General features: G+C 38.7%; 3 protein-coding genes across 5 annotated transcripts in view; 2 read left to right on the forward strand and 1 right to left on the reverse strand.

Moving 5' to 3' along the window:
• LOC139939294 (alpha-1A adrenergic receptor-like) overlaps nt 1-13,645 on the forward strand; it is a 221,726-nt gene that overhangs the window by 19,737 nt on the left and 188,344 nt on the right. The gene's annotated exons all lie outside the window — the stretch shown is intronic.
• On the reverse strand, nt 260-8,056 carry LOC139939292 (uncharacterized). 2 transcript variants are annotated; one of them, XM_071935051.1, is made up of 4 exons: nt 7,976-8,056; nt 6,418-6,655; nt 5,226-5,313; nt 260-4,555 (listed from the first exon to the last, which is right to left on the reverse strand). In XM_071935051.1, the coding sequence occupies exons 2-4, from the start codon at nt 6,585-6,587 to the stop codon at nt 3,137-3,139; spliced, it is 1,677 nt and encodes a 558-aa protein (XP_071791152.1). In that variant the 5' UTR covers nt 6,588-6,655; nt 7,976-8,056; the 3' UTR covers nt 260-3,136. The 2 variants fall into 2 exon arrangements, with proteins under 2 accessions (XP_071791152.1, XP_071791151.1); XM_071935050.1 differs by lacking the exon at nt 7,976-8,056 and adding an exon at nt 7,428-7,818.
• The window catches only part of LOC139939289 (uncharacterized), a 50,629-nt gene continuing 45,358 nt past the window's right edge, over nt 8,375-13,645 (forward strand). For both annotated transcript variants that reach the window (XM_071935041.1, XM_071935042.1), the window contains exon 1: nt 8,375-8,505. In XM_071935041.1, the coding sequence (XP_071791142.1) occupies nt 8,402-8,505 (104 nt within the window). In that variant the 5' untranslated portion in view covers nt 8,375-8,401. The remainder of the gene's footprint in view (nt 8,506-13,645) is intronic.

Genomic DNA, 13,645 nt, shown 5'->3' on the forward strand with positions numbered 1-13,645 from the left:
TTAACAACATGCAGACTTACACGGTTTGATTTTATGGAACTTTAATATAAAACTCAAACAGCGCGGAACTTAATTGGAAAATTGAGGGCGCTATCCCTGAAACCACAACGCGGTGTTGAATCACAAGAGGGCGGTAAAACTGTACCCCTTTTAAAAGTTGTAAGATGTCTGATATTCGTTCCTTTGGTTAATTTTTGTTCTGTTTCAAACTATCTAACATCAAGTAACAAACCACAAGGCAAACTGACTGGGTGAAAGATTTTATATTCAATAATTTGGGGGTTACATTTTGTTTTTACTAAAGAGGTGAACAAGAATTGCGTCCCCGAAGGTCGCAGGTACAATACAAGCCATCCAAATATTTTCAAACTCTGCTATATTTAAATATTTTTGTTTATCCCCTAAATAAATTAATTCAAAACAATACTTATTATGCAATAAAGTCGAAAATGCTAACAACTTCCAAAGAAGAATATAAATTTGTTATTATAATTTCGTTTTTATTCGGTGCAAAATGTGTAAATGATCCAGGTTACATGATTGAAATACAGTGGATACCTATGTAGTTGACAGTAACCCTCCTGTGGTCTCATCATGCCACTCCAAGAAGGGGGTAACCTCGACCCCTTTACCCACCTTGATTGATGCCTGGGGTAGATTGCTTCATGCAATAAATATTTTATAATGGGAAACCATCTTGTGTTTCTTTCATTTAAAATAGTGCAACCAGGGCCCAGTTTCATAGAAGTGCTAAGCACAAAAATTTGCTTAGCATGAAATTGTTGCCTTGATAAAAACAGGATTACCAAACAAATTTCCATATGGTTTTCAGGATAAGCAAACAATGGCTGAACACCAGTAATAAGCGATATGCAAGAAATGGAAATTTGGTTGGTAATCCTGTTTTTTGTTCAAAAAAGAAATTTCATGCTTAGCAAATTTTCGTGCTTAGCAAATTTTCGTGCTTAGCAGCTCTATGAAATTGGGCCCTGGGTGAGGCTAGCAGGACAAATGCTCTGGACCCAATATCATGAGGCCTGTAAGCACAAAAATGTGAAAAGCCTTGCTAGGCAGAAACTGGGTGCAAGGATTTTTTATTTTTTTTTATTGTCGCAACTGACTCCTCTCAGTTTTCTATCTTTGCTAAGCAGTATTTTCTGCTTAACAGCTTTATTAAATAGGACCCTGGTACACTTTTGGTATCGATTTGAATCAATATGCATTATTATTATGATATACAGGGAACTAGACATAGATGGTGTCAGGAGGTTGATTCTTTCCACATGTTTGTAATTCCCCAGTCACTCAAGTTACAATGGAGACTTTTGGTGACACTAGGGCCCAATTTCATAAAGCCTGTAAGCACAAATATTTGCTAAGCATAAAATTTCTTCCTTAATAATAACAGGGTTACAAACCAAATTTCCATGTGATTTTTAGGATAAGCAAACAACAGCTAAATGCTCGTATGAATGGATGGTTTATGAATGGTTTATTTATTTAAACATGCCATCGCAGCATACCGCTGAATTGCGACATTATTTAATAATAATAATTTACAAACATTAAAAATATTACAATAATTATTAAAAAGCTTTACAATAGAAAACAAATAAGGAGCAATTTGCAACAAATTAAAATTTGGTTGGTAATCTTGTTTTTATCAAGGAAGAAATTTCATGCTAAGAAAAATTGTGTGCTTACAGGCTTTATGAAATTGGGCCTAGGTAGCAGACTTACCAGGTAGTTACCAGGTAAATATATTGTTAATATATTGTATTAACTCTTAATACAAGCAAAACTAAAAGTATGTTATTTGGTAACAAGCTAAACTTCGCCGTACTGAAGAAAGTTAACATGTGAAGATCGATGACAATACCATTGACAATGTTGATCATTTTAAGTACTTAGGTGTCTGGCTAGATCAATCTTTATCTTGGAGTGTGCACATTGAGAAAATTACTAAGACTGTTAACAAACGTGTGGGGGTTCTCGGGAAGATAAGAAGTGTTCTTCCCCAACATACTTTAAACCTGTTGTACAAAAACTCTGATTCTCCCTCACTTTGATTATTGTGATGCTGTTTGGGGCAACTCGGCCAAAGTTTTTCTTTCCAAACTTGAAACCAAAACAGTGCTGGTAAAGCTACCCTTTTCCTCCCCCGGAGAACTTATGCCAGGAGAAATTTTCACTTAAACATTTTAGTATATAAAAGTCTTACTTCTACACTGCCTCCTCAACTTTGTAATGTTTTTAATTATGCCGCCACTGCCCACTCATACAGCACCAGATCTGGCTCACAAGGTAATTTAGTTCCCCCTCTACTTGTGTAGCTCATTGATCATAAAGTTGATGTACCAACCCTCCAGCAAAACATCTACATCTGACACAATTTCAAAGTTGAGCAAACTACACTACACAACACGTTTATGAACAAGAACACAAATCTGTTTAAACATACACTGTTAACCCCCCCTCCTCCGCCCTAATTAAATAGGACCAAACTGGTTGGTTAACTAGACGACTGAATGTTTCATACTCCTCCCCACAAAAAAAGCAAAAACACAAAAAAGTATATTAACAAATACAACAATGTGTAAGATATCTTTTGTAGACTGTGTCATTCACAGGGTTGGTAGGCCCCGTCCTTTTTGTAACTAAATCTAAATTTATAAAACATCTGCACAAATATTAAACTTTACCTTCTACCCATACAGTTATATATTAGAACTAGTCTAGAGGGCGCACTGGTGATGCCTCTTGCACAAATGCGACGGAGACACGCGCGCGTACACATGTACGCGCAATGAATATGAAGTACACGTTGGAGTTTGTGTTTATTGAACGCTACGGGATGCTGTTTTGTCAACTTACAAAATGGCCGCACAAACAACACTGTGAGATGCTGTTTTGTCAACTTGGAAAATGGCCGCATGCGCGCATGCCGTGGCGTGTTTAGGCCAGTGCGCTCTCTAGTTCTTATAAAAGACTCTATGCTTTTACCCTACTGCACATGTAACATACATTTATATTTTTTATTTTTATCAATGGCAACTGTGGCTTTGAATTTTTAAAAAATTTGCTTAAAAAATGAACAGCTTGTTTAAAAATATAAATTAGCACATTAATGTTAACTTTAGGAACAATTGTGCAAATGTGAGGCAAATTCATATTTATTGCCACAATCCTTCCCGCAGAAATTACACTCAAACGGAGAATGGAATCCATGAGCTCCACGATGTATCGTAAAAAGCACGTTATCGGGAAAGGTGATGTTACAATGGGCACAGCAGTATCTGGACTGATTTGTGGTGGTACCACCCCTATTCATGGATAATGGAATTGTCTGAGTTGATGTGGATGCAATATTACTGTTTGTTGTGGTGGGTGACGGCATATCAAACATGGGTGTGTCCTCTCTTGATTGTCCCACACTGCCATCATGGCTCGCTGCTCTGCCATGAATCTGACTCGGAGCAGTGTTTGAAAACGCACTTTCTGTTGTTGAATCTGAGCCGAGTCGTTGAGATACTGCATCACCACCAGCCCTAGGATCTCTGTCTGATACTGGAAGCCAACTCTCCTGTAGAGTTGGTGAGGAAAGCTGTACTTCTTGTTCCTGTTTCACTGGTATAGGTGCTGCAAAGTTATTCTGCGAGATTGCTACAGGCACTGGAGATGTATCCAACATCATTGCTTGGTTCGTGTTGAAAGAGTAAGCTGCAGTGCTAGAGCTTGTGATGTTGTCCTGATGAGGGCTTTCTTCTAGCGATTGTAAGTTCTCCTCACAAGACTCAATATGATCTAAGATGGCAGTGTCGGAGTGGTTGGCTACCATGTGGCTCATAAAACTGTCCTCAGTTGTGAATGTCATTAGGCATTGATTACACATGAAGATGTGATTTTCAGCTTGCTGTAGCTGGGGACAATTCTGCTTCCCTTCATCGCTCAAAGTCACGACTTCGTCTTCGTTTTCGATTTCAATTACCTCCGAAGAATCATCTAGAGGTTTGATTATGGAGCTACCTGCCACAAGACTGCGATCTGAGAAGTCATTCTGGCTGGCTTGCCTATTCGCTTTCTTCTCTTGCCGTGAGTAGGGTCTTCTGGCATTCATGTTTGACGTCCAACTGGAATGTGTCATTGCTGTAGAGCTTGCTATTCCTTGCGACGCAAGAGACTGTTCGGGTCTCTGCATCATCAGGGTGGGGACAGTGTTTAGGGTGAACTCATTGTGTTTGGATTTCATTGGTTTATATTGAGAAGCTGGTTGTGATGGAACTGGTGCATTCATTGTGTTTTGCGAGGACAGATGTTGAGGTTGTGACAACTTGCCGAGGCTGTATGCCATGTTGTCGACTTGACCCGTTGAATACCCACTACCTCCTGAAAACATACCGCCTGGAGTGTAGTTTGGATTCAGGTAGGGGGTTATGTCTGTTATCTCAGATATCTGGTGGATTTTTAGGAGGTGGAAGGTGAGTTGTCCCTCTCGTTGGCAGTGGAAGTTATTGCATTTGAAACATCGATACTGGCAGCGGTCTTTGTGCTTGATCTGCAAATAAAAAATAAACAGGAGACATTTTTATATTCTTTATTTCTGAAACTAAACTGACTTTTGGCTAGATGGGTGCTTCATGTGAATTGATTCTGTTCAGCAGAGTGTGGGTTCGGGAGTTCAAGAGACACTTGTGTCCCTGAGCAAGACACGTAACTTATGCTCCTCTCCACCCAGGGGTAAATGGGCACCGGTGAGGGCAGTTAATTGTGGGACCTCAAAATTCAATATAATTCTGATGAGGTTTTTAAATCAAATTAAAATGTTTTAGAGGAAAATTACTTCTTTCCGAAAAACCTTTTTACTTCAGAGGGAGCCGTTTCTCACAATGTTTTAGACTATCAACAGCTCTCCACTGCTTGTTTACCAAGTAAGTTTTTATGCCAACAATTATCTTGAGTACTTACCAATAGTGTCAAGTGGCTTTGAACTTTTGTTTTGACCCCCTTGCACTTACATCACACACATTGTTGTAGCTAGACCAATTTTAGTGGTGGGTAAAGCTATGTAAGAAATAGGGACACAACTGGGACAACCCACACTCTGTTGAACAGAAGCACCAGAGCTTGAGTTCAGTGCTGTTATCCGCTTGGCCCAACACCCTGGCCATGTCCCAATTTATGACACACAACATACTTCATGCTATTTGCAAAAGAAATAACCTCACCTGAACATGCTGTCGAAGTGTACTACTCTGAACACAGCAATACGTACAGTACTGGCACTTGTGAGGTCTCTGAAATGTATGCATACGCCTGTCGACAAAACAATGATGGTAGAGACAATGAGATTCAAATTACCCAAGATTAGATGACCAGAGTATACTGGCGGAAATGTAAAGTTGAAACTGGCTCTTTTCATAGCAACTGCTACTCAAACAAGATTCCGCAAACCTACCCTTATTATCTCTGCCCACCATGCATAGGAAATAATCAACTAAAGTTTGACTTGAGTCAGTGTCTTGGACTGAAGTCAAACTCAAATTGTCAATTTCATTGACTTGTGACTTGACTTGCCCTGGGGAAAAATGACTTGGGAGTTAAGAATTGACCTAAATAACTTTGATTTTACTACAATGCATTTATAATTGCTTAAAGTAAATGTGGTAAAATCAAGTCTTCGGCACCGATACCAAAGCCGATGATTAAAAAAAAAAAGGAAAAAACGTAAATGGCAACTTATCATGGCTGAATGTAAACAACACAGAAGTACATTATGTATTGCATGATCCGCTATGAAAGAGAGGGTAAATATAAAAAATCACACCATAATGACAGCAACATATTGACTACCTGTATAGACGTCACACATCTCAAACTGTCTGCCCAAGATTTGACATTTTGTGTGTCAAGATGCACAATAAGATATGGTAAGCATCCAACTTCAAGTGCTTCTTCAACAAGGTATTGTAGGGCTACATTTGTTAAGCATAAGACCAATTCTTAGCACGATGTAATCATATGTTTACAAGATGCTGTGGTGCATTATGCAGCAAATCACACCAGGAACACTGAGGCGAACCCCTTCTCTTTCCGATGGTTCCTTTACGTACGTTACACAACACATGGGACCAACGGCTTTACGCCCCATCCGAAGGACGAAGCAATAATGGTTAAAAGTGTCTTGACTGGGAGTCAAACCCACACTCTGCTTTACAGAACCACCAGAGCTTGAGTCCACTGTCCCTTTCCGCTCGGCCTCGACACACAATGCTTACGACACACCATGCTTACCATAAATTGTATGCACAATTCGACTTAAAAGTTGAGAGCTTGGTAGAGGGAAGTCACGTGTGACATCTGTGCAAAGAATCAACTTAAGATAACTTTTGATATAAAATAATAACAATAAATACATACTGCTCGTGCACTTTACAGTTACTGCGTGACTGTGTACTGTAGGTGCAGTAGCGACATTTAAACGGTTTGTCCTCGCTGTGGTTTCTGATGTGATTTTTCAGCAGTGCTAGACGCTTGGCTGTAAATGAGCAGTTTGGAAAGCTGCACTTGAACCTCGGGAAGGTCGACATTGTGAGATGGGATGTTGAGCACACTGAAGGTTGAGCACACGGAATGAGCAGTCATTTTAAACACTCATCTGAAAATAAAACAAAACAAAATACACTAATAAAGAGAAGGCTTTGAATTTGATGTGATTGTTTTTAGGGTCATAGTAGATTTTGTCAACGTAATGCCGATTTATAGAAGAAAGAATTCAGTGTCTACTTGCTGAGAAAACAAATTAAAGGGTATTTGCACACCTTCCAAAGTTTGCACCATACATCATCATCTGCATCTGCATCTGTTAGCTACTGTACAAACACCTGGTGTGGCTATCCCGTACAGAACTACAGTCTAACAAAAGCATTTATCAGTACAGTCTAACAAAAGCATTCATACGTTTTTTAATATAAACATTTGTTTTCAAATAATCATGTTATACACTGAGATTAATTTTCGATTTATAATAACAGACCCAGTGACTGGTGTGCTAGATTCCTTTTTTTCTCGAAATTTTGACATTATCGGTCAGCTCAATGACCGATTATGTCCAAATTTAAAAAAAAGAAATCTAGATAGATTAGAATTAGATGACCGATAATGTTAAAATTTCGAAAAAAGGAATGTAGCCCCCAGTCACTGGGTCTACTACTAAATATACGACTTGTTGTTGTTGTTGTTGTTGTTGTTGAGCTTTGTGTTGTTTTGATTGGGGGTGTTGATGTTTATTTTTTATTTAAAAAATTTAAAAAATAGGCCTAAATCATGCTGCTGATGTATAATAAATATTTAATAATAATAATATATTTACAAGTTTGAAGTTAGGCCAACATCAACATAGACAGACTACAGTTTAAGTCTAAAAATACCTTTTAAATCTACACCCTGCTACCACTGTTCCTTGCTCTATGCTGCTACTCTTGCAACGACATTTTGTTTGCCTTTTCGTGTAAGAAACACATGCTCAAGCCAGCACACTTGCTTGCTCATGCTTGTTGCATCACGTTGTTGTTTGTTGACAAAAACAGTACCGCGATGGAGAACAGCTACGGCTCCGTCCCAACAAATTAACAATGGCAGTACCCGGTTGAACTTTCAGCGTGCACGTCCACACATGTCAAGCACTCGGGGTGAAAGATACTTTCTTCAACAACTATGCACAACAACAAGTTCAAACATTGTGCAAAAAAACAACGAATGAGCTTAAATTCGCCGATGTAGGCCAATAACTCGCGCAAAAGAAATTGACCTTTTCTCGTGACCTCGTCCTATATTTTGTTTAACTTTACTAACGTACTGGTAGCCTGTCACGTACGTCATCACTCGTTTATAATGTATTTTACCATTACGGTCGGGTACCCGTATTGATAATCTGAATGGCCACCACCTCGAACCATGCAATCATGCTATGCCTTACCAAGCTTTCAACTCAACACTTCCGGCCTGTTTTCCATTCACTTTCAACATGAGTGTGGGTCAAATTTCCTTCTGATAATCGAGCACCGGGTTATCCAGAAATAGCAGCCCAGTGGAGCTTCGTTTTCCGGGAAGAGCAGAAGGTTGGTTGCGAGTGTGTCGGTGAATCACAGTTTCTCATGATCGTTGCTGAACGTTTTGAGAATTGTCACCATATCCACATTTAATGCACACGCACACGTTATTCGTGTAGTTTACTTAGTTATTGTATCTTTTTGAGTCATGTCGAAATGCAGCATGAGTTACGGATTTTGTTCATTACTGGATTTTCTTGAAGGATAGTTCAACTGCCTTAGAAACAACTGACTAATTTTTAGCCTTCTCCAAATGGCATACCGTGCGGTCATGTTGTGGGCTGTTCAGGAAAATGGCTGCTGCCAGACAGCAACTTCTGCTTGGTGAAGACACGCAACAACATTCAAACAGGATACAGGAAGACGATATCAAGCAGATTGAGAAAAAAGCTTCGTGGTAAGAATGATATTACACTAACGTAACAGTGGACTCTCTTTTTCACTAAATTTTACAATTCTCGAGTAGACCCAGTGACTGGGGCGCTAGATTCCTTTTTTAAAAATTTTGACATTATCGCCCGTCGGTCATGTTTTTCATATACAGTAAAAAACTGGTGGCACCATACGAAAACTTTTCCATAAGCGAATAATGAACAGGCCTGGAATTTCATCTTTTAAAAGGGCAAAGTAATTTTCATTTTGCATATGGCACTATAACTTCCATTTGAAAATATTTTAAGTCAATGGCGATGTGAAACTTTTGAAGGGGCAATAAGAAGGCCAAGACCAGGGACAACGGAGCCATGGCTTCTGTAGCCTGCCTGTAATTCCAGGCCTAATATCACTTTATCAAACGGACGGGGTGATACTGTTATATTCAGTGACTTTTAGCAGAGGATCTGTTCACTCTGGTTTTTGGAATCGTGAATTGCAATGATCACCGACAAATTGTAAGTTTTAGACAACAGTTTATGGTTTGTACTTTCTTTATCGTGAAAGTGTTTTATTTATCATCCAAACAATTTTCTTAATTATTTTTTAACTTCAGCTACCCATCCTTTTCCAATAGACTTTGTATAAAGCAATTACAAATCATTTTACAACTTCATTTCCACTTCTTCACAGCAGAGAGATTACAGATTATAATAACGTATCAATAATGTAATCTGAAATTATATTTGTAAATCAAGGTCTCAAAAAATACAGGGCCGGCACTACAATACAATCTGACTGTAAATTGAAGTACATGTACGGTACCTTACCCACACCACAGTGTTGCGTGCACACAAAGTTATGTTATGCCTGTTGGAACGACTTATGTTCTGTAATTGTCTGTGAGGACAATAGATTGGAACACAGCGCTTGAAAAATCCATTAAATGTAGGAACAACACGGGTTTTATGGAGATAATCAAATGTGATATTTTTTATAAGATTTCAGAGAGTGATTGAAAATCACTGAATAAGTTAACATGTCAAGGAAATAACTTTGTTAATGTTTTGTTTGCCAAGTTAAAACTTAAATAATCTGGTTAAATTTATTCTCAAACCAAGCCTTTCATGCTCTAATTGTAGACAATAATTGGCGGAAAATTCAGAAAGACGGAAGATGGAACATGTTGCCATGGAAATTACTGTTTCATTTATGCAGTATTTGTGTTTCTATGTTTTGATTTTTAGAACTTAATTATTTAACTGTAGTGCTTTGTACTTTGAATCACTACAAAGCATCAATGTAAAAGCTTTTAAATTTATTGTAGGTCATGTAGATAACATATCTTTGATTTTACAAGACACACTTTTGTAACAATGTGAAGTAATTTATGTCATTTCCATTTCACACTAAATGAAGAACTTAGGAACTTGTTTTTTTTTTTTTGCAAGCCTGGAATTTAAATTTGAATTTTTTTCACAATGCACTTCCATTTTAAAATTTTAAAGTCAATTACAAACTTTTGAAGAGGCACCAAGGCCAATACCAGGTAAAACATTTTTTCGAGGGGACAGGCATAATTAACCATCACAATATTATTTAACTCTTGTGCAATGTCCGTCCCAAGTTCAAACACAACGCTCTCACTGAGGTCAATAGAAGACCCGTCCATCATCAGTTGACAGAACTTATTAACCACATCTGCATATTTCCATTGTTTGACCTTAGCTGCTCTAAATGAAACCATTACACCAAATGTTTAGTATGGAAGGGATCAACAGGTTCCTCATCAGTGATTAGTCAGCAATTAGCCTGGCCTAGTTTCATAAAGCCGTAAGTAAGTAGACAATTGTGCTAAGCAAATTTCTTGGCTTGAAGCATAAAAGGACCGAGGTATCAGTCACAGCAATGGTAACTGTACGGTGTTGTGGCTTGTATCCTATTTTTTGCTAAGAACAAGTTTTAGGTGCTTCGCAAGTTTTTGTGTTTACAGGCTTTGTGAAATTGGGCCCAGGCCACTTAGCCTGCCGTTTTCACCAGTCCATCAGCTTTTTTATTAGTCCATATTTTTAGGGAGGCTTTTCAGAATTCAGATAGAAAAATTAATATGCTGCCGATCTACTTGTCTAGCACGATCACTGTTCCCAGAAGCTTCTTGAAATCTGTAACTCCAGGGGTTACTAATGCCATCCCAGACCTGTAGTTACATGCAGCCCACAGATGCCAGTGGCCTTTGTTGCCCCTGGAATCGGCTATATCTTTGCCCTGGTGCCCCTTCAAAGTTTCCCATAGACTTTAAAGGAACACGTTGCATTGGATCGGTCGAGTTGGTCCATAAAAAGCGTTGGTAACCGTTTGTTCTAAAATGCATGGGTAGAAAGATGTTGTAAAAGTAGAATACAATGATCCACAAAAACATGCCTCGAAATTTCACGGTTTTCCTTTTACCTCGTTGACTAACACGGTCGGCCATTTATGGGAGTCAAATATAAATGGCCGACCGTGTTAGTTCGCAAAGTAAAAGTAAAACCACGCAATTTCGAGGCATATTTGCGTGGATCATTGTATTCTACTTTTAAAACATCTTTCTAACCTTTTGCATTTTATAAAAAACGGTTACAAACGATTTTTATGGACCAACTTGTCCGATCCAAGGCAACGTGTTCCTTTAAGATTTCCCAATGGAAGTGCCCTTTTCAAAATGAAAATGGTCTTGCCCTTTCAACATGTTCAAAGATGAAATTCCAGGCCTGCATTTTCTTGGTGTCCCTTGATATACATTTACCATGTTTTGTTGGAACTTTTTTGGGGGGAGGGACTCCCATCAGGGGAGAAAGGGGGGGGACATTGTACCCCCATCTCCCACTCTGTCACTTCCATGTGGAGTACAGCTTATTTCCAGGGCCGTCCTGTTGTGAAAGTGGGACGCACACATGTACAAATCTGACCAGTACTTACAGAAAGGAAACCAACACTTCCAGTTCAATACTCAAAACACATGAAACACAATGATAGCTTTCCGGTGACAGGGGAAAACAAAAGCTGTCTGATCCTCAGTTTGTTTGGTAGTTTTGGTGATGACGCAAAATCTACGCTTGTTACACAACTGCATGGAGTCTGTTAGAAGTGCAAAGAGTTTCCTGTTTTTCACCGAATTCTCAGCGACTGGGCCAAACCCAGCCTTTTGATATGGGTTGTGCGTGGTGTCTGTAACGGGGTGTGTCGTGCATCTTTTACGTACTCCACCTTAAAACAAATAATGGAAATATAAATTGTGAATTGCAAGCCCCGTTTCTGAAATGTAGCAAAGACTAAAAAGTATTTGATATGTTTAGCCAGGCCTGATACCTCTCGGAGTCATCAAAGGCGAATGCCTCCATGCCCCCTGGTTATTGCCTTGGTGCCCTTGAAGTGCCCTTTACTAAAAAGAAAATGCCTTGGTGCTATTACCCTTTCAAAAACGAAGCATGTAGGCATGTTTAGCTGCAATTTTGCCATGATCTCTTCTCAGCACATAATTTACTTAGATTTTTGTCAGTAGCAACAGCTCACTATAATGTAATGTTACAACACCTTGCATTAATGCACTCGGTCTGCCATATTTACCATTTTGGGAGTCAAATTGCACAGTGGGAAAGTGGGTCATGCAGCCTTGCTAAAAATGTGGGTTACATTGTATGGCGCACCGGTCCAATGCCTCTCATATTGCTCAACCCAGATTGTGATGATGATGTCAGGTGAATGTGGTCAATATTTTAATTTGTTCTTTGAACATTGTCCAAGCAGGGATAATGTGAGCATATTTTAACTAGTGCTGGGCGAATAGTGAAATTTTGTTATTCGGATACCGCTGGCCAACTCCGAAATTAACCGGATATTCGAATAGTTTTTTCGCCGCTAAAAGGCGCTATTAAAAAAAAAAAAAGAAATTTTTTTTTTTTTTTTTTTGCCGCTAGAGGGCGCTGTTCGTTTGTGAATGAGATCTTATGGGCGGATTGATATTAGTTTTAGACAGTGTCACTCGGTTCATTCATAAAAATGACCGGATCTAATTTAAAGATGGCGATTTGCTTTTTCTTTTGATCGTGATTGACTCTACGTGAAGGAAAACTTTTGTAATCTTTGAACAAATTACGTCAGAAATGTCATTGTTTTAACTCTTCACGGAGGTGAGCATAGTTTAATACTTAATTTATGCTGTTTTATGCTGTCTTAATAGAAGTTTCATAAGGATTCAGACAAATCATTCATATCAGTTGTCGCCCGACGTCCGCGGATATTCGGATATTAAAGAATATCCGGTTACTCGGTTGTAATTACAGAACTATCCGGTTTATAAATAGCTATTCGTGCCCTATGCGGATATCCGGTTAAGAAAAAAAAGGCATTCGCAGTTACGGATAGGAAAACCTATTCGCCATTAACCGGATATTCGAATAATTCGCCCAGGCCTAATTTTAACTTGTTCTGACAGTAGCAGGTAGTGTTTGTTTAGATGTGTATGGACATGTACAGTCCTAAAGCCCGGTTCATACTTCCTGCGAATTTTGACGACACATGGCTGTTTTTGCAGCAAATGTTGCAGGAGTTGAGCACAGTTTCAACTGTTGCAAATTATTCACTGCAAATCTGTGATGTCAAGATTTGTTTTGCATTCGCATTGGCAGGAAGCAGACACATAGTGTATGTAAACCGGCCCAAGCGGGCTTTGGTGCAAGTCATTGTATTGAATCTATAAATTAAAACAAATTCAGATTTAGAACTTAAAGTGCCAAGCTTAAACAGTCTGGTGAAATTTGTTTGTGAGTGAACTTAGCAAGATGTGTTACCTGCAGAGTTAAATGCAAGTCAAGTGTGCATATTTAGTAGGCCTGGGGTCGATTTCACAAAGAGTTCGGACTCGTCTTATCTCGATTAAGGTACTTAATCTTAAAGGCACCTGGAAATAGATTTGTTTTTTATTCAAACATTAGAGTATATGTTCATGAACAATAAAATGATTTTTTGAGTAATTGTTTTTAACAATTTATATGTTTAAAAAAATAAATAAAGTTGTGTTGGGGTGACTCCGCCTACCCCTTTTGTGACGTCAATCGAGGAAGACTTTGCCTCGATCAAACATACGTACGTGCAAGTACATTCAAGTCCTAGTCGTGAGTTTGTAC

Source organism: Asterias amurensis, chromosome 7, assembly GCF_032118995.1.
Source record: "Asterias amurensis chromosome 7, ASM3211899v1".
In the NCBI taxonomy this organism is placed as follows: Eukaryota; Metazoa; Echinodermata; class Asteroidea; order Forcipulatida; family Asteriidae; genus Asterias; species Asterias amurensis.